Raw genomic sequence first — 18,057 nt, 5'->3', positions numbered from 1 at the left:
CGTGCGCACGTCTTGGTCATCGTGCTTGCTGGTGCTTGTGTGACTTCGCAACCCCATGCTCAACAGCCTATTCTTCGTGCATCTGCAGACTGCTCCAAGGACTGCCAGCTCTCCCACTATCCAAATCATAAGGCCATGTGCAAAGCTATCGCGCAGCAGTTTTGCGTGGTCAGCCCTCCAAACACCATCGGCTACGACCCCAAAGACCCAGAGGAGCAGGCCATCGTGCAGAGTTTACAAGAGCAGGTGTGTTGTAATGCCTCTATATGGTGCATATGTGCGCGCATATGTGCGTGCGTGTGTGTGCGTGTGTGTGCGTGTGTGTGTGTGTGTGTGTGTGTGTGTGTGTGTGCGTGTGTGCGTGTGTGTGCGTGTGTGTGCGTGTGTGTGGTATCTTAGTGTCTTAGTATGTTTTGTTGTATAAGTTTGTGTGTGGGAAACGGTGTTCATGCGTGCTGAATGTCCATCCATTCCTTCCTCTTTCTTGACATTCCCACGCACTGACACTTCACCTTGCCTTGCACATTGTCCACGCCCTCCGTCTGCCTTGCTTGAAACCATGTCCTCATCCCTCCCCCCCGCCCCTGCCTGTCGTGTTGGTACCAACCAGGCCCACGAGGAGACGCCGGATGGAGAGAGGTTCTTCCCGCTCATCTTCCCACACAAAGAAATGAGTCGTAAGTACAGACACCGAGCATGAAGTTCCCAATACACTCTCCAGCTGCAGTGATTGTATGGTGTGCGCTGTCTTGTTCTTCGAGCCACGTGCTGCGGCCTTTGCGTTTCTGATCTGTATGTGCTGTCTTCCAATGCCTCAGGGTGTGTCGATGCCCAGGGCGAATATGTGGGTGTCCCCGTTGACGCCGAGACGCTCAAAGACTCGCTGACAACCGGCGGCCTCCACCCAGGCACCCTTTACAGCCTGCCACTCTTCTGCGGTGCGTTGGGAGATCCAAATTAGACGTGACACGTCATACTTGATGCATGTCATCAAACACGAACGCGTATCAACCCATGTTGTTTCTCTGTGAACTCACCCGCGCCACCAACATGTAAATACGATAGGCGTGGCACGACTTGCCGTCAAGAGTGGACCCCAGTCTGTCCCCTACACACCCCAAACAGCCACCATCGATGCAAAGAGTACGTGGACAGCGGCGTGATTTATTGTGCTGCCTTGACGTGCGTGCACGGCACTTTGCTGACACCCTCTCTCCACTCACTCTGTTCCAAACCCACGCCCACATGTGTGTGTGTGTGTGTGTGCTTGATGTGTGTGTGTGTTTGTGTTTTGCCTGCAGGCACCAAAATTGGGCTGGCAGACTTGATTGCGTGGAGAAGATCGTCCATGCGCAAGAAGGTGAGCGCCACATTGTTTCATGTGCTGCAGCTGCAGTGCGTGAGCAGAAGGCCTTGCCCATTTAAACTAACACATACGCGCGCACACGCACACACGCGCACCTGCACTCGCGCATGCGCTCGCTCACTCGCACGCTCACATGCACACGCATTCACTCGCACGCGCAGAACGGGGCGAGTGTCACCGACATGGCGCGAAAGGCAACGCCCATGGACAACGCGAATCTGGTGCTGGAGCTGCTCTGCCTCCTCGACAAGACTGTCTTTCCAACGCTGCAGGTGTGTGACTGTTGAAGCGAGACAGCAGCAATGTGCTCAAGAACTCTTTGTTTTTGCGTTCCTCAAACTGCGTACACACGCGCACACATTCAAATGTAAATACATGTGTACACATGCACATGCACATGCACACACTCTCTCACTCACGTTTGCTCTTGTGGTGCATTGCGTCATGGCGCCTGCAGCTGCTGCGAGCGCTGCGAGTGAAGGGAGCGCTGATTGTTCAGGCAGAGCAGCACGAGCTCTCCTGGCAGTTTGTACACGAGCAGGATCTTCAGGACTTTGGTCAGTCGCATTGTTGTGCTGATCGTGGTGTGCTGTGTGTCGTGGTGTGCCACCCGTGTCACAGGTGACGCATTGGGGTGGCTGCCATGCATCCCAATCGCACCCACACGTGTTGCTCACTGCATTGAAGTGGTTGCTGCGCTCACACATTTTGCCGTGCACCTGCCCAAACCCTCCACTCGTTCGCTGCATGTTCTGCTGTTGGTGCAGGGCGGGAAGTGAAGCACTGCCTTGACTCGTACGACCTCAACTCCGCCGTTGTCACTCTCACCAGCGGCGAGTGCGTCGACCCAACGTAGGTGTATGCAGCGCACACACGCCTACTCTGCCTGTGCACCTGAACATGCACGTGTGTGCGCGGCGTGCGTGTATGTGTACGTGTATGTGTGTTGGCACACACGTGTTGCAGAGGGCATTGTGCAGCGAAGACGAGGCTGATGAATGGGCCGCTTACGTGAGTGCCCACTGCTGCACTGGTCATCTCTATCTCACCACCTCACTGTGATGCGTTGTGTGCCACGGGACGGAAACGTACAGGAGACAAGCAACAGTGCTGATGCTCACGCCTCTGCACGTCTCACAGGCATTCCACGAGCAGCAGGTGCGAACAGCAGAGCGAAAAAATGGAGCGAAACAACAAACATGCTCGCCACAAACAAGCAAACACCACTCAACACTTCAACACATCGTCGTTTCCCAAACAACAGCTGCCATTGTGGGGGGTTGCTTGCTTCCTCTTCTCAGTCACACACACATACCCACAAGACAATATACACGACACACAACCACTCACGCGAATGTGTTGGACGCTGAACGCTGCGCTTGCATGTGCAGGTTGATCCGTCGATTGTGACGGCGGTGGGTGCACGGCGCCACCGGCTGACACAGAGCCCGCTGCTGTATCGCCTCATCAAGCGGCAGAAGGAAAAGCTCTCACCGGGGAGCTTGGTGGACGAGAGCGAGGCATAGTGGATGGAGGTGCATGGTTTTATGGAGCGATAATGAGAAGCTGGGAATGGGCTGTGAATAATGACGATGGTGATGATGATGATGGCAGCGGTGATGGCATACTCGCTGGGGCGCGCAGTGTAGCGCCGTGCTGCTGCTGGGTGCGCACAGAGATGAACCAAGAAGACAACCACGAAATGAAAGTGATATGACGTGATGTGACACATTCCAGCACTTGCTTTTCTTCGTACCGGTTGCGCCATGCTGCTTTCTGTGCTTTTTGTTTTATGAATGAGCAATACATGATCGAATGCCAATGAGGTACTTAGGAAGTTACAATGTCGTGTCACATCACACGTCACTCGCTCATGGTCAACAAGTTTTAGAGTTATCAAACTGTGTGACCCTCACACCCTCCCCCCTTTCACACACACACACACACACACATACACACACACACATACACACACACACACACACACTGCTCGCTGAAAGTGGCCAGCAAATCGTTTATGGGTCAATAATAACACGAGTCGAATCAGTAAGTAAGGCATCTGAATCATCACACAACGTAGTCTAAGCAAGCAGAGCCACACATGCACTGCGTGGGTCATCCGTGAGCAGTGGCACGAGCAATATACATGGCGTATCACATGCCCTCCTGTGTACAACACAATGTGTACTGGGGATGTTGGTGCCTGCCTACAACAGCCCACCTACCCCCCCCCCCTCATTCCTTGTCCTTGGAGACGTTGGCCAGGCTCTTGGCCCACTCGTAACCTGCGAAGGTGATGGCTGATCCCGGAACGGAGAACCAGAGGCGCGGGCCCAGGCCTTTCATGACGGCGGCAACGCCCTCGCTCCGAATCGTCCACAGCAGCAATGACACAAACCCGCGCCTGTGCACACACACGCACACACACACACACACATGTGGATGCAAGGTGAGGGCAGGGTGAGCTTCACGCGCTCACATCAGTCGATCAATGTTCCGAAACACACGATGCGCGTGGCTATGAGTGAATGCGTGCGTACACGTACAGGCACGCACGCACACACCACACACAGACATGCACACATGAACACAGACAGACACACAGACACATAGACACACACACAAACCCCGCCACCCAACATACACACACACACATACACACACACACACACACACACACACACACACACACACAAGTACCTGATGAGGGCAGCCTCTTCCTTGATGCCTGCATCGAGTGTTTGCAGTCGCGTCTTGGCAACATCAAATGGGTTCATGATGACGGTGGCAGCAAACCCAGCGACAGCCCCGCTGGCCAAGTGGTTCAGCGTCGCCGCGTTGGGCGCAGCTGTCGGCCACATGTGCGCCAGCTTGAACTTGCACAGCTCATACACCGCAAACCAGATGGCAGAGGATGGCGCGAACGTGGCAACGGACGCCCAGTACCCGCGATAGAACCCTGGTATCAAGGAGTCACAAGCTCAAATGAGCACGCAAGGGTGCATACGGTCGCAGAGGAGTGCAGCACACAAGGAAGGATGCATGTACACACACATGTGCATGTTAACATACCTCGAAACCCTTCCTGCTTGACGATAGAACGCACAAGTTGTCGCGTGGTTGGGAGATCAGGCACGTGCGCCCGCTCGCCTCTCGCCGAGACTGTTGAACCGCAAAGACGGTGCTGCCCTTGCTGGTGCTGCCTTTGATGGCGCTGTTGTTGTTGCTGTTGTTGTTGTGCATGCAAAGACGGCGCGATTGGTGCTGGTCTCGTTAGGGTGGAAGCCGCTGCTGATGTCGACGATGTGGGTTGCAACGGGGTTGTTGTCGGTGCTGTTGGTGACAACGCTGTTGCTGATCTTCGTGGTGTTGCTGCTGTCGCTGCTGGTGATGGTGATGTTGTTGAGTGAGAGGGAAGGATGGCGGCTGCTGTGGCCACCATGTGACGCTGTGCAACAATATCCGCAGGCGTGTACACGAGCAGGCACACAAGGTCGGCAACAAACCCAGCAAAGAGGTTCCCGATGAACCGTTGCGTGCTGGTAATGTGCACTGTGCTGTCTGCTGACGACATTTGAGGCAGTGCAAGTCCACCATCAGGGTTTGCAGGCAAGGATGCGGCTGCAGGCCGTCTTGGCCCATGGCCCTGTGCTGCCGCCGATGCTGCCGCCGATGGGATGCCACCACCATCACGAGCACTGCTGCCACCGATGCTGCTGCTGCTGCTGCTGCTGCTGCTGCTGCGAATAGCGCTGGCTGTGTCGGCGGATGGCGCTGTGGGTGTCGTCGCGGGCCGAGCAGGGCTGGTGCTGCTGGTGCTGCTGGTGCTGGTGCTGCTGTCGGAGTTGTCGTTCCATTTCCGCGCCAAGGTAAACGAGGCGTGCTTGGCCATCTCATATGCCCCAAAGTACACTACTTGCCCGGGAAAGTTGCCAGCGAGGGTAGCGCCGAATCCGCGGAAGAGCCCGCGCACGCCCTCGCGTCGATACACCCCCGAGGCGATGCTGGCGATGGTCGTGGGCGTGCGTTCATACTGCTGCCGCGTCTTGAGAAAGTCCAAAGGGTAGAACAGGGTCTCGTACGAAAGCACGAACAACCCGCCATACACAAAGTATGTCGGCTTGTGCAGGTCCTCCCATCCAATGTCATCGTCGTCGTCCATCCTACTCTACTCTGTGTGCGCGTGTGTGTGTTCGAGAGGGAGGGAGAGTGGTGGGAGGGGGGAGGAAGAGAGACGCAGTCTCACAACAACCCAAAGCAAGCAGCAGGTGCTCCGCAACGTCGCTGCTGGCTGCACGAGTGCGCCACTACTGTTTGTGGTGTTTGCGCCAGCCGAAAATTTCGCTGCGCTGCTGCTGTTGTGTGTCCGCTGCTGCACAACAACCAAAGCAAACAAACACAAACACCTCTGTCACACACGATCCACATCTGCCGTGTCTCCACCAAGACTTCAGACACAACAGCAGATAATTGTCACGTAATGGGTGATGGGTGACCACGTTCAGGATGATCCACGAGACCGCGGCGGTGGGCGTGAGAAGCGCAAGCAAGCTGCAGCACAGCAAACACCACCATCGTCCAAGCTGGAACATGCCAAGACACTTCCTCCAACCTTGCCTCGCGTGCAACTGCGAACTGTTGCTGGTGCGTTACTGTGGGAGAACGTCATGATGTTTCTTTGCTGCGGCGAGCTTGCTGCGGTGCACACATGTTTGTGTGTGTATGTGTCTGACTGTCTGTGTGTTTGTCTGTCTGTCTGTCTGTCTGTCTCTCTGTCTCTCTGTCTCTCTGTCTCTCTGTCTCTCTGTCTGTCTGCCTGCCTGCCTGCCTGTCTGTCTGTGTGTCTGTCTGTCTGTCTGCCTGCCTGTCTGCCTGTGCCTTCCTGCCTGTGTGTCTCTCTGTCTGTGTATGCGTGTACATTCGATCACTGACGCGCACACTTTGCTGTATTGCAGGGCTGCATGAGCTGTGCAAGGCGGAGACGATGGTTGGAACAGACAGTGAGGGTTGCGATGTGTGGCTGGGATCCAGAACATGCGATCCAAGGCATGCTGTCATCTACTTTGACACCAACAAGCGGTCCTTCCTCGTCAAAGACCTCAAGTCACGCGTCGGTGAGTTCGTGTTGTTCTTGGTGGGGCCTGTAACTCTCTGCACAGATGCGCGCTCGCTCAGTGAGAGAAGCAGAGACATGGCTTGTGCAGATGTGTGTGTGCATAAATACAGGCACACAGAAACAAACAACACACACACGCACACAGGCGTGGAGACGCGTTTACAAATGCACACACAGGCACACGCACGTGCGCACACACACGTACACAGGCGCACGCGCACACACCGCACAGCACACACACACACTCAGAGTACACTCGCGCAGCACAGCACACACAACACACACACACACAGGCGTGGAGATGCGTTCACAAATGCACGCGCACACACCGCACAGCACACACACACACAGCACACACACACACACACACACACACACACACACACACACACACACACACACACACACACACACACACAATCCCTCCCGTCCTGACCATGCACACGCCTGCGCTGGTCTCATTGTCCTCTCTTCCCCTGCCATCTCTGTATTTCACACTTCCAAAAAGGCACCTTTGTGAACGACGTCAAGGTGCGAGCACCAGTTGAGCTGCGCGACAAAGACGTGATTCGCTTCGGCACCGACCCAAAGGTGAGCCGTCTGCGCAGTGCACACATGCTCTTCGAGTACCAGTACTGGTGACATCGCGTCTCGCTCCGTGCTGCAAGCAGCCTCGATGTTTCTTCATGTGCTGTCCCATCACCAGTTGTCCTCTCCCATCCCCCACCCCCAGACACATCGGGTTGAAATGCTCCATGACAAAGAAGACCTCGTGTATGACAAGCGCACTCGCTCCTATGTCGAAGCAAGCCACCTCAAGGTTAGTTTGCGTGGGCAGATCACAGTTTGGGCATACAATGCACACTGCCGCCCATTCCCTCTCTCAACGAGACACGGTTACTCCCTTCCTTCTATCCACCCACCCATCCTTCCTTTCATCCACCCACCCAGCCACCCACCCATCCTTCCATCCATCCTTCCATCCATCCTTCCAGCCTGCTTCTCACATGACCCCACCACGTCTCTGTCCACACCCAATTACAGCGGCCAGCGCGATCAACTAGCCACCGCCGCCGCCACCGTTCGCCGTCGCATGAGCAGCGCTCAGCTGTTGTCTCCATCCGGCAAACCATCCAGAGCCCAGCCAAGCACGGCAGGTCAGTGTGCACGACGATGCTGTCGGGAGGCAGAGAGGTAGCAGTCAGGCTAGTCGCTAGGAGAAGAGGGTTGGTGCAGCGTAACTGCGGATGATGTCAGTGTCTGCACACACACACACACACACACACACACACACACACACACGAATATATGCCTGACGTGCCGTTTGGCCATGTTTGTGACAGGGGCAACGAAACGCTGGAGATGCAGTATGTTGTTGATCCACGCTCATCATCGTGGTTGGAGCAGAGCATTGCCAACCTGCAAGACAGTCTTGAATTTCGAAATGCAAACGCAAACCGAAACCGAAATCGAAACCGTGACGCCCTGCGCAGACCAGACGTGCGCCAGCTGCGGGTGAGCCGCTTACTGTGCTCACGTGTATGCATTCACCTTCCACCACACACACACACACACACACATACACACACACACATACACGTGCGCATTCGATGCTCACAATCAACCGCACACACACACACACACACACACACACACACACACACACACACACACACACACACACACACACACGTGTTCTCCTGTCCGTAAACCTTCAGAGCGAGTATGACGCTGCAACAGCAAACGACCAGCCATCCCCACCAACGCGTGCACCGCGCGCGCGTGTGGACCTGTTCAAACCAAGCGAGGCCGCCGTTGCTGCTCTTCCCGTCACGGGCGGCCCACAACATGGCATGGACCAGCTGCACGACCCACGCGACACACGGCATCGCCATGGGGCAGCACGGGCGCGTGAACACCATGATGATGCCCGAGGACGAGCATCCCCGCTGTCACGGTCGCCGTCACCGGGCGCCCCGGCCAATGCGAGCGATGGCAGACGTGTGCACCCACCGTCATCCAGCCACCGCCACCACCACCGCCACCGCCACCGCCGCCACCGCGCAGACAGCGGGGACGAACGTCGTGTCGACGATGGCTGGATGTCTCCGCCACCGATTGCACACGATCACACACGCGCACGCCGACCGCAGTCCCGGCGATCATCACGCGGGAGCAACGGCGGTGTGGATGCACACCGCGACCACAATAACCCCGGCCACGACGCTTATGACGCTTACGACGACGACCACGACCGCCAACGGCGTCGTCGGCGGCACCAGCGGCGGTCGCGTGTGCGGGACGTGTCAGATACGGAGCACAGTGACATCGACAGCAGCGATGAGCGCCATCGCCATCGAGACGAGCGCTACCTCGAAGGAAACGGCACGCCACCACGGCGCCGACAACCGCGCCCACCATCCCCCGTGGCTGCCGGAGCAGCAGCGCACCGCCCACAGCCGCCAGCAGGGCACAGGCCACAGTCCGGGTTTCGGCGGCGCAGCAGTGCACGCGTTGGCCGACGTGGCAGTGGTGTAGACCATGAGGCACCAATTGACAACACCCCGCGGCAGGAACGCGCGCCAACACGCGGAATTGCGTTCAACATTGCGCTGGATGACAATGACGACGCTCGTGGCGGTGCTGGTGCTGGTGGTGGCGGTGCGAAGCAGCATCGGAATTGCCGCGATGATGGGGGATCGAATCCAAACAAGCGCTTGGACCAACTGCGCACACTGGCAAGCAAAGGCGACGTGCTTGAGTTCAAGGTCGCCAAAACCGTCCACGAACTTAAGGTGTGCCTGCATGCAAGCATGTGTGCGCGCGGGAGTGTGTGTGTGTGTGTGCGTCTGTCTGTGCGTATGTGTGTGTGCGTGTGTGTGTGTATTTGCGTGTGCGAATGTTCGAGTGTGTTGTTGTTGGAACTGTGGCGTTGTGTCTTCGGGTGTTGTTATTGCTCGCATGTGGTTCTTCACCGCCAAGTGCATAGCTGACACGACAAGCCACAACTGCGTCCGCTTTCCAACTACACAGGGTCTGCATGAGCAACTGAGCCTGACACTCCCGAAGCAGCTGCTGCACACCCTATCTGCTCTCGACCACGTTGATGTGACACAGCAGTTGCACGCATCCACTGCCCGACAAACAGCAGCGCAGAATGCGTCTGAGGACACGCTTCTTGATCTGATTCAGGACGTGGTTTCGCGCGTGACCTCGTGCTCCAGCGCCGTCAACGCCGCCTTCCCCTCGCTCAAGCGTGGTGTTGAGGAGTTTGTTGGACGCCAGGAAACGCAGCACAAGCAGGCACACGCCCAATCCGACCAACTGCGCGCACAGGTCTGAGCCTTGGTGCTTGTTGTGCTGTGTAGTTTGTGTGTGTGTGTGTGTGTGTGTGCGTGCGAATGTGTCATTCATTGACCTCGTTTGTCACAGCGCACAACACCGATACAATGCCGTTGTTTCCTCAGCCGCATGCTTCTCATACACCCACGACTATGTCCTGTGTGCGTGTGCGTGTGTGTGCGTGCGTGTCGACATACAACGGTCATTGCGTGGTGGATTGTTCAGCTTCGTCGTGCAGAGGACGAGTTGAAGGATTTGCAGGCACAGTTGGACGAAGAAGTCACAGCTAAACGGGAGGCGCACACAAAGGCACGCACAGCAACAAGGCAGCTGGACAAGGTGTGTGCATACTCATGCTGTGTCGCCATGATGTGCTCTTGCTTCATTGAAGCAGTCGCTGCGGCCTGAGCGTGCGAGTGTGTGTGAGGAGCTCACAGTAGTGTGTTGGGGGCAAGGACATGACGACAACAAACTGTTCCACGATGTGTGTTTGCTGCTGTGGGCAAATTCACGTCTGTTTTGATTCACTGCATTGCCACAACGCCGTTCCAGATCCAGCATCAGCTGCAATCTGTGGAAGCAGCAAGTGACCACGAACGCCAACAGCTTCTGGACGCCCAGGATGTCCTCAAGGTAGCTTCGCTGCCTTGCGTGCCCGTGTATGTGCTGCGTCTTTACTCCCCCTCCCCAATTGTCATTGCACAGCATATTCTCAACAACGTGGCTTCCATGATCCCTCACATGCACACACATGCACACACACGCACACACACATGCACACACACATGCACACACTGCAGGCGGAGATTGAGGATTTGAAACGGCATTTGAGCGATGCGCGACGAAAGCTCGATGCACAGACACAGCTCACGTACCAGTACTCGGAGCAGCTGCAAGCGTTGCGGTCACAGGAGGAGGGAAGCGAGCGAAGCACTCGCGCCTTGCATGCACAACAAGACATGTGTCGACAGTTGGAGCAGCAGCTGCAGGATGCGCAGCAGCAACTCGCTGACAAAGCCCGCGCTGGAGAGGCTCGACAACAGGTGTCGTGGCTGTTGCTCGCCTCGCTGTGTGTGTATGTGTTGGGACTTAGGGAACAGCATTGTGGTTGCTTGTTGTTTTCTCGCCATCCTTGACATGAGTCAACTAGCCAGACGCATGCAGACCCCTCATGCTTTGCTGATTCATCTGCGTTGGCAGGAGCTTGAGGACGAGCTGGAGAGATTGCGAAACGAGCGCAAGCAGCAGCAGGACCGCATCCGTGCGTTGGAAGGGCAGCTGTCAGATGGAGTGCATGGCGAAGGTGCAACCCGAGAGGAGCACGCCAGCTCTTTCCGCACAAGCAGTCATACAGCGGAATTGGAACAGCAACAGCAGCGCATCGCCCAGTTGGAGGTGCGATTGTGTGCTGACCGGCTACTACCGAACTGCACGTCCTTGTGGTCTGTGTGTGTGCGTGTGTGTGTGTGTGTGTGTGTGTGTGTGTGTGTGTGTGTGTGTGTGTGTGTGTGTGTGTGTGTGTGTGTGTGTGTGTCGGGTTCTCTGGTTCGGGATACGCAGATGCGCAATACGATTGACACACGCTCCCCATTTCACACACACACACACACGCACTTGTACATGCATGTGTTCATTCGCGTGTTTGGACCCAGGCGACGAACGCGGGCTTACAGCAAGCGCTGGCTGCGTTGGGCCAGCAGGGCGACGTAGCTGCAGAGCTGGCACAGCTGCGAGCAGAGAACCAGCGCTTGCGCGACAAAGCTCAGGCGGGCGCCCAAGTGCAGACTATGGATACCGCCGACACCCAACACACACCCACGTCCGCCGAGGACGTGCGCGCCCTGAGCAACGAGCTGTCGGCTGCATGTGCGGCGCACGCGACATTAGAGGAGCAGATGCGGTCCCAAGAAGAACACTGGCGAGCAGAAGTGAATGGCCTGAATGCAGAGGTGCGCCGTCTTCAGCACGAACTGCAGCAACAGCAGCAGCAGCAGCGACAGCAGCAAGAGGAGGAGCAGCAGAGGGTGCAAGAGCTTGAAGACAGGGCCGCGCAGCAGGAAGCAGAGCTCACCGCCCAGGTCAAGGCGTTGCAGAATCAGCTGCAGGAGAAGGAGGCAGCTTACAGACAACTTGAAACAGAGAACCAGCAACTGCTGTCTGATTTGCACACGGCGGCAGAATCCACGCAGCGACACAACATCACACTGGACGGCAGCATGGCCAACCACGCCAGCACCACCTCTGTGTTCGATCACAATCCCGACGATGACACCAACAATGTGAACGACGGTGCGGCAACGACGACCATTGGGTCGCCAGTGCCGACAATAACGCTGCCCACGATCGACGCGCGAGCAGACGAGCGCCTTCGCGAGGAGCTGCAGGGCGCACGGGAGCAGCTGCTCGCATGTGAGCAACAGCGCGATGAGCTGTCTGCAGAGGTTGCGGCGCTCAAGTCGCACCTGGCCAGCATGCGGGACGCGTGCGCGCAGGCCGAAAACGACAAGGCGGCGCTGCAACAGCAGCTGCGGCAGGCGCGCTCTGAGGCCCAGCGCTGCGTTGCTGAGGAGCAGTCGTCGGCCGCTGCTGCAGCTGTGGAGGAGGCACTTGCGCGCGCTCGCCAGGAGCACAAGGCATCCCTTGCAGCTGTCCAAAGAGACTGTGACGCAAAGATTGCACATGCACAGCGCGAGGCAGATGCTGCCGCTGCCAGTGCCAAGCAGGAGTGGCAGGAAGAGTGTGCACAGCTGCAGGCGAAGTTGGAGGCGCTGGAACAGGAGCGTGAGACACAGGCGGCAGCCAGCAGCACACAACACCAAGACCTTCAGGCAGCGCTGTCGGCTGCAGAGCACAGAAACCGCGAGCTGCAAGCGGCAGTGGATGGTCACAAGCAACGCATTGCAGCTCTTGAGACGGCGGTGCAAACAGAACAAGGCCGAGTGGTGGCAGCAGAGGAGGAGGCTGCCCGTGTGAGAGTTGTGGCGCAGGGCCTGGAAGACGCAGAGACACAGGCAAAGGAAGAGCTGTCGCTTGCGGTGCAGCAGCTCAAGGAACTGCTTCAGGAAGTGAATGCAGGCGATGCTGATGGCGACACGGCACCACAGAGCAGGGAGGAGCAGGGCAGCGACACCCACGGCAGCAGCGACAGCAACAACGACTTCAGCAGCCGTGAAGCACGTGATGAGACGAAGGCCAGCGCTGTCGGCGATGAGGATGGGGGTGATCACAGCAACGGACCCGTTGGCCGTCGGAAGGCGGACGAGGCGCGAGCCGCATCAGCTGCTCTGGGGAACAAGTCCGATGGTGACGCCCTGTCTCGGTTGTTACAGATGGCTGAAGACAGCGCATCTCAGTCGTCGTGCGCGTGCGCGGAGACGCTGCGTTCGCTGATTGCGGCGGCACGTGCGCGTGTTATGGACCGCCTGCAGCAGCACAGTACTCGCGTTACACGTGTTGGCGCAGAGCTGAGGCGCGCGCGCACACAGCTGGAGCAGGCTCAGGCCACGGCCGCCAAGGCAGCAGACGCGCTTGAGGAGAAAGAGAAGGAGGTGGCGGGAGTGCGTGCGGCCCTGCAGCAGGAGCAGCTGCAACTGCAAGAGGCCAAGCGGCAGGCACAAGATGCTGAACAGGCGGCTGCAGCTGCCAAGGATGAGATGAAGGCGCGAGTGGATGCGATCAGAGCTGAGCTTGAGCGGGAGAAAGAAGAGGCACAGAGGGCAGCGGCGGACGAATTTGTGGAAGAGAAGAAGCGCGGCGATGCGGCGTGTGAAGAGCTGCAACAGCTCAAACAGGCGCATGCTGCCCAGGCCGAACGCCTGGAGGCGCGCATTGCAGATGCGCAGCTGCTTGTGCAACAACGCGATGCCGAGTTGAGGCAGCTTGCCAGTGACAAGGGCAGGCTGCAGACGAAGATTGTGGAGACGTCCAAGGTATCCACGCAGCTCCGAGAGCAACTGGCACAGCAGACCTCGCTGGTGGCGACGCTTCAGTCTGAGAAGGAGCAAGCGGAAGCCAACTTGGAAAAGGCGCTTGAGGATGTCAGCAGCTTGGTTGCCGACAAGGCAGCGCTTGAAGCAGAGCTCTCACAAATCAAGGTAAGCATGTGGTTGTATCGATGTGTGTGTGTGTGTGCGAGTTTGTGGGTGTGTGTGCGTATGTGCGTGAATGTGTGTGTGTGTGTGCCGCACACTCACGGATTGCTGCAATGTGTATGACGTGTGATTCGATGGTTCTTCTTGCAGGAGGGCACCATCTCTGCTCACCCGTACACCCGGAAAAGGTACAATGCTTGGAATGTGTGTGTGTGTGTGTGTGAATTATTTGTGTTCGCTGGCTCACATGATTCTGTGGTTTCTGAACGCCCCTTCTCTTTCTATTTGCTGAACACATAACAAGGATTGATACGTTGACGCAGCGCCTGGCAAAGGCAGACAAAGTGATCCGGTCGTTGAAACATCAACTCACAGAGCAGCAGAGCGATAAGAGGCGGTGACATTGTTGTCAAGCGCGCGGATGGAATGGAGGATGGAAAGCCAAGGGTAGATGGGTGTGTCTGTGTGCCTGTGGGCAGGGACGCGCGACACTTGCTTTGCGTTTAAGTGACACTTTTGTTATGTTACAGTGCTGTGTTAGTTGAGTTCATTAGAATCGATAGGCCTTTGGATGTATGAGGAACAGAAGCAACAAGACCCATTGCAAACAGCAAAGCAGGCGACGAGCAAGCGACTTAGCGAGGGAAATGGGGAGTGAAAAGTGCGAGTGGAGGGCACTCTCTCAACACACAAAAAAAAAGTTGCCTAATTTTTGATATATGCAAATTCCACCATCCGCCTTCAGCAAATCGTAGTTCGCCGTTATGGCGCAGTTGGGAGCGCGTTAGACTGAAGATCTAAAGGTCCCCAGTTCGATAGCAGTCGTTCAGGCCTTCGCATCACAGAAGGCACAGAAACCCTGGGTGACGGCACTACTTTACCTTTTTTTTTCCTTTGGCAACAAAGCAACAAGAGAACAGAAGAAAAGTGCCAACGCTGCACTGCGAGTCCTTGCCGTCTCTGCCAGCATGGCACAAACAACAACAACAACACAGCCAATCATGCAACGTGGACGCCACTGCTGCTGCTGCTGTGTTGTGTGGTGTGAAATGTGAAATGTGACACAAACACACGCACGCACACACGCACACACACACGCGCGCGCCATTCTACCATTCCCGCTTGCATCGATTGCGCTCAAGCTGCAAAACCGCTGGACTGGCAAACTCCATCCATCAATCCATCAAGGCGCACCACTACAACACGCTGTAGCGGCCTTACAGTGCAGCATTGCATCACACACACACACACACACACACACACACACACACACACACACACACACACACACACACACACACACATGCACTGACTCGGCACGTGGCTGCAGCAGTCGCCCTTGTACCGCGCCGATCGTTCATGCGCATGCAACTCACGGCCTCTGGCGGGTTTGCTGCGCACATTGCGGACCCGAGCGGGTTCAATGCCTGGCGCTCTGACGACTTTACCTTCGACACGCTGCCGCGCGAGCTGCGCATCCTCATCCTCAGCTTCCTTCCGCCAGAGGACCTGTTTCGCCTCGCAGCCGTCAACCGCAACTGGTATGACATTACCAACGACCCCATCCTGGTACGTTTGTGCACGTGTGTTGCGTGTGTATGTGTGTGTTTGTGTGTGTGCATGCATGCGTGTGTTTGTGTGTGTGAGTGCATGTGCGTGTTGTATGCGGATACTTTTGTTTGTGTGCATGTGCGTGTCTATGTGTGCGGTTGTTTGTTTGCACTTGCGCGTTTGCATTTGCCCATCACGCACAGTTCCAGCAAGCACGCCCATGCACGCATTGTCCCCCAGCCCTTGCTCCTCTCTCCTTCGCTCTCTCCATCCTCATCCAAACTCCTTGTCCACCCACACCAACACATCAACACATCGACAGTGGCGGCACGTGCTGATGCAGGAGATGCCGCTGTGGCCCACTGTGACGTCGGCCACGTTTCCAAACCACCACGCGCTGTTCAAGGACCCAAAGGCGACGTATCGCCGCTGCTCCCCGCTGATGGGCGAGCACCGCGCCGAGCTATCGCTGCTGCCTGCGTCGTCCCCGCCGCCCGTGGTGCGCCACCTGTTTGCCCGCCACCGCCGCTTCCGCGTCGCCGTCTTTGGCGCGGGCCTCGAGCACATTGCACACGGCCTGGTCACCGAGATTCTCTGGGGCGCAGACAGCCCCTTCCAGGTCCTCGGCATGTCCCCAGGCACAGATGGTGCGTTGGCTGCGAGGCGAGGGGGGAAGTGTGCTTTATGTGTGTGTGTGTGTGTGTGTGTGTGTGTGTGTGTGTGTGTGTGTGTGTGTGTGTGTGTGTGTGTGTGTGTGTGTGTGTGTGTGTGTGTGTGTGTGTGTGTGTGTGTGTGTGTGTGAAAGTGCAGTCATTGGTGCTTTGTTTGACCATGTAGGTATTGTGTGACTGCGTGTGTGAGCATGACGTGTTTGCGACGATTCGTGCTTGCCGCGTGTTGCTGACGGAGAGCCCTTTTGCGTCTTGTGCGATGCATGTGCTGGCTGCTGCTGCAGGTGTGGGCGGGGGCGTGTCGCTCAGGGTGGATGCGCACACGGCGTTTGACATGATCACGCTGTACCAGAAGACGGCTGCGGAGCGCGCGCGCCAATCAGACGAGGACACGGGGTGAGCTGCTGGGAGGAGGAGGAGGAGGAGGTGTGGATGAACGTGGGTAGGTTGTGGTGAGAATAAGGGAGCTTGGAGGGATTCATTGCATGCGTCTGTGTGTGTGTGTGTGTGTGTGTGTGTGTGTGTGTGTGTGTGTGTGTGTGTGTGTGTGTGTGTGTGTGTGTGTGTGTGTGTGTGTGTGTGGTGTGTGTGTGTGTGTGCGTTGGGGGTGGGGATGAACGTGGGTAGGTTGTGGATTGGTTAGTTGGGAAGTCAGTCGTGGTTTGCGCCGCCACCGTGCTTCAAATCCACCACTGCACACACACCCACACACACACACTCGCACACACACACTCACACACACACACACTCACACATTCACTCACACACACACACACACATACACTCACTCACTCACACACTCACTCGCACACACACACACACACTCACTCACTCACACACTCACTCGCACACACACACACTCACTCACACACACACACACACACACTCACACGCTCACACACACACACACACCCGACAGGCGGCTGCAGAATGGGCGGGGGGAGCTGCGTGAGAGCGAGCGGCGGGTGTGCGAGCACGTGGACGCGTTTGTGATGGTGGTTGACGCTGCGCGGCTGGGCGACGCGGCAAGCGCAGCGCATGTGCGGCGGTGCTGTGATGAACTGCAGCTGTTCATGAACCCGGCATGGACCCGCACGTGTGCACCGCTTGTTGTCTGGAACTGCTCCTCAAGTGCAACCCCGCGCAGGGCCTCTGCCGTCCAGGTGAGCCCTTTGCTGTGTGCTGTGTGTTGTGTGCGCTCTGTGTGCGCTGTGTGTGTGTGTGTGTGTGTGTGTGTTTGCTGTGTGTGTAGTGTATGTGTGTGTGTGTGTGTGTTTGCTGTGTGTGTAGTGTATGTGTGTGTGTGTTTACTGGGTGTGTAGTGTATGTGTTTGCTTGGGGTGTCTGCTTGCACGTACCTCGGCATCAGGCTGTGACACCCCCCCCCCCCCCACTGCCACCACACCTCACCTCACAACACCACACCACACCCCACCTTCTTCCCCCTCCCCTCGGCACTGCGACGGTCAGGCGGCGGAGGTGCTGCGTCTGCCGAGCCAGCCGCGGGTGTGGCGCGTTGAGGACGTCTGTGTGGAGAACTTTGCCGGCCCCATCTCCCGCACCGCCCGCTGGCTCGCACGAAACATCGCTTGATACCGACACGTGGCACATCGTGTGTGCGTTGCGTGGTGTGACTTTTGGTTGTTGTGGTTGATATGTTCTCGCTCTTGACCTCCCCAACCAACAACTCTCAACGTCCACGATATTGGTTGCATTCGATTTCTTCGCCTCGCTAGCTTGTCGACCCGTGCGTTGTTCGTCTCAGCATGTTACATGCTTTCGTGTTACTTCCACGCGAGTCCTTGCATTTGTTTGAATATACTTTGTGAAAGCGGTCTCTCAATACACAACAAGAGTCTTATTGATGTAACATCAAGCCACAAGGCGCAACCTTTCTCCCTCCCCCTTGCTTCCCTCCTT

The 18,057-nt window shown here is 57.0% G+C and overlaps 4 protein-coding genes and 1 pseudogene across 5 annotated transcripts in view; 4 read left to right on the top strand and 1 right to left on the bottom strand.

The window, feature by feature from the left end:
- PTSG_03589 (uncharacterized protein) overlaps positions 1-3,188 on the top strand; it is a 4,196-nt gene extending 1,008 nt beyond the window's left edge. Inside the window, exons 3-12 of the mRNA XM_004995261.1 lie at positions 89-246; positions 611-677; positions 819-938; positions 1,066-1,143; positions 1,302-1,360; positions 1,528-1,638; positions 1,824-1,923; positions 2,134-2,218; positions 2,461-2,524; positions 2,758-3,188. Coding sequence (XP_004995318.1) covers positions 89-246; positions 611-677; positions 819-938; positions 1,066-1,143; positions 1,302-1,360; positions 1,528-1,638; positions 1,824-1,923; positions 2,134-2,218; positions 2,461-2,524; positions 2,758-2,892 — 977 coding nt within the window. The 3' untranslated portion in view covers positions 2,893-3,188. The remainder of the gene's footprint in view (positions 1-88; positions 247-610; positions 678-818; positions 939-1,065; positions 1,144-1,301; positions 1,361-1,527; positions 1,639-1,823; positions 1,924-2,133; positions 2,219-2,460; positions 2,525-2,757) is intronic.
- A 178-nt stretch (positions 3,189-3,366) lies between these two features.
- PTSG_03588 (uncharacterized protein) lies at positions 3,367-5,694 on the bottom strand. Its single transcript, XM_004995260.1, has 3 exons — positions 4,439-5,694; positions 4,067-4,325; positions 3,367-3,770 (listed from the first exon to the last, which is right to left on the bottom strand). Exons 1-3 carry the CDS (start codon positions 5,526-5,528, stop codon positions 3,602-3,604), a joined length of 1,518 nt encoding a protein of 505 aa, XP_004995317.1. The 5' UTR covers positions 5,529-5,694; the 3' UTR covers positions 3,367-3,601.
- A 78-nt stretch (positions 5,695-5,772) lies between these two features.
- On the top strand, positions 5,773-14,495 carry PTSG_03587 (uncharacterized protein). Its single transcript, XM_004995259.1, has 15 exons — positions 5,773-6,010; positions 6,322-6,480; positions 6,991-7,073; positions 7,216-7,302; positions 7,527-7,639; positions 7,826-7,997; positions 8,201-9,277; positions 9,516-9,818; positions 10,050-10,163; positions 10,377-10,457; positions 10,625-10,867; positions 11,025-11,219; positions 11,477-13,918; positions 14,066-14,103; positions 14,220-14,495. Exons 1-15 carry the CDS (start codon positions 5,854-5,856, stop codon positions 14,314-14,316), a joined length of 5,361 nt encoding a protein of 1,786 aa, XP_004995316.1. The 5' UTR covers positions 5,773-5,853; the 3' UTR covers positions 14,317-14,495.
- A 178-nt stretch (positions 14,496-14,673) lies between these two features.
- Positions 14,674-14,748, top strand: PTSG_20086 (annotated as a pseudogene). The gene has a single exon. The product of its transcript is annotated as a tRNA-OTHER (tRNA).
- Positions 14,749-15,270: 522 nt separating this feature from the next.
- PTSG_03586 (uncharacterized protein) lies at positions 15,271-18,039 on the top strand. Its single transcript, XM_004995258.1, has 5 exons — positions 15,271-15,484; positions 15,789-16,113; positions 16,422-16,533; positions 17,057-17,300; positions 17,608-18,039. Exons 1-5 carry the CDS (start codon positions 15,275-15,277, stop codon positions 17,728-17,730), a joined length of 1,014 nt encoding a protein of 337 aa, XP_004995315.1. The 5' UTR covers positions 15,271-15,274; the 3' UTR covers positions 17,731-18,039.
- Positions 18,040-18,057: the final 18 nt, after the last annotated feature.

Source organism: Salpingoeca rosetta (genome assembly GCF_000188695.1).
Source record: "Salpingoeca rosetta unplaced genomic scaffold supercont1.8, whole genome shotgun sequence".
In the NCBI taxonomy this organism is placed as follows: Eukaryota; class Choanoflagellata; order Craspedida; family Salpingoecidae; genus Salpingoeca; species Salpingoeca rosetta.
This window is presented reverse-complemented; position numbering and strand designations above follow the sequence as displayed.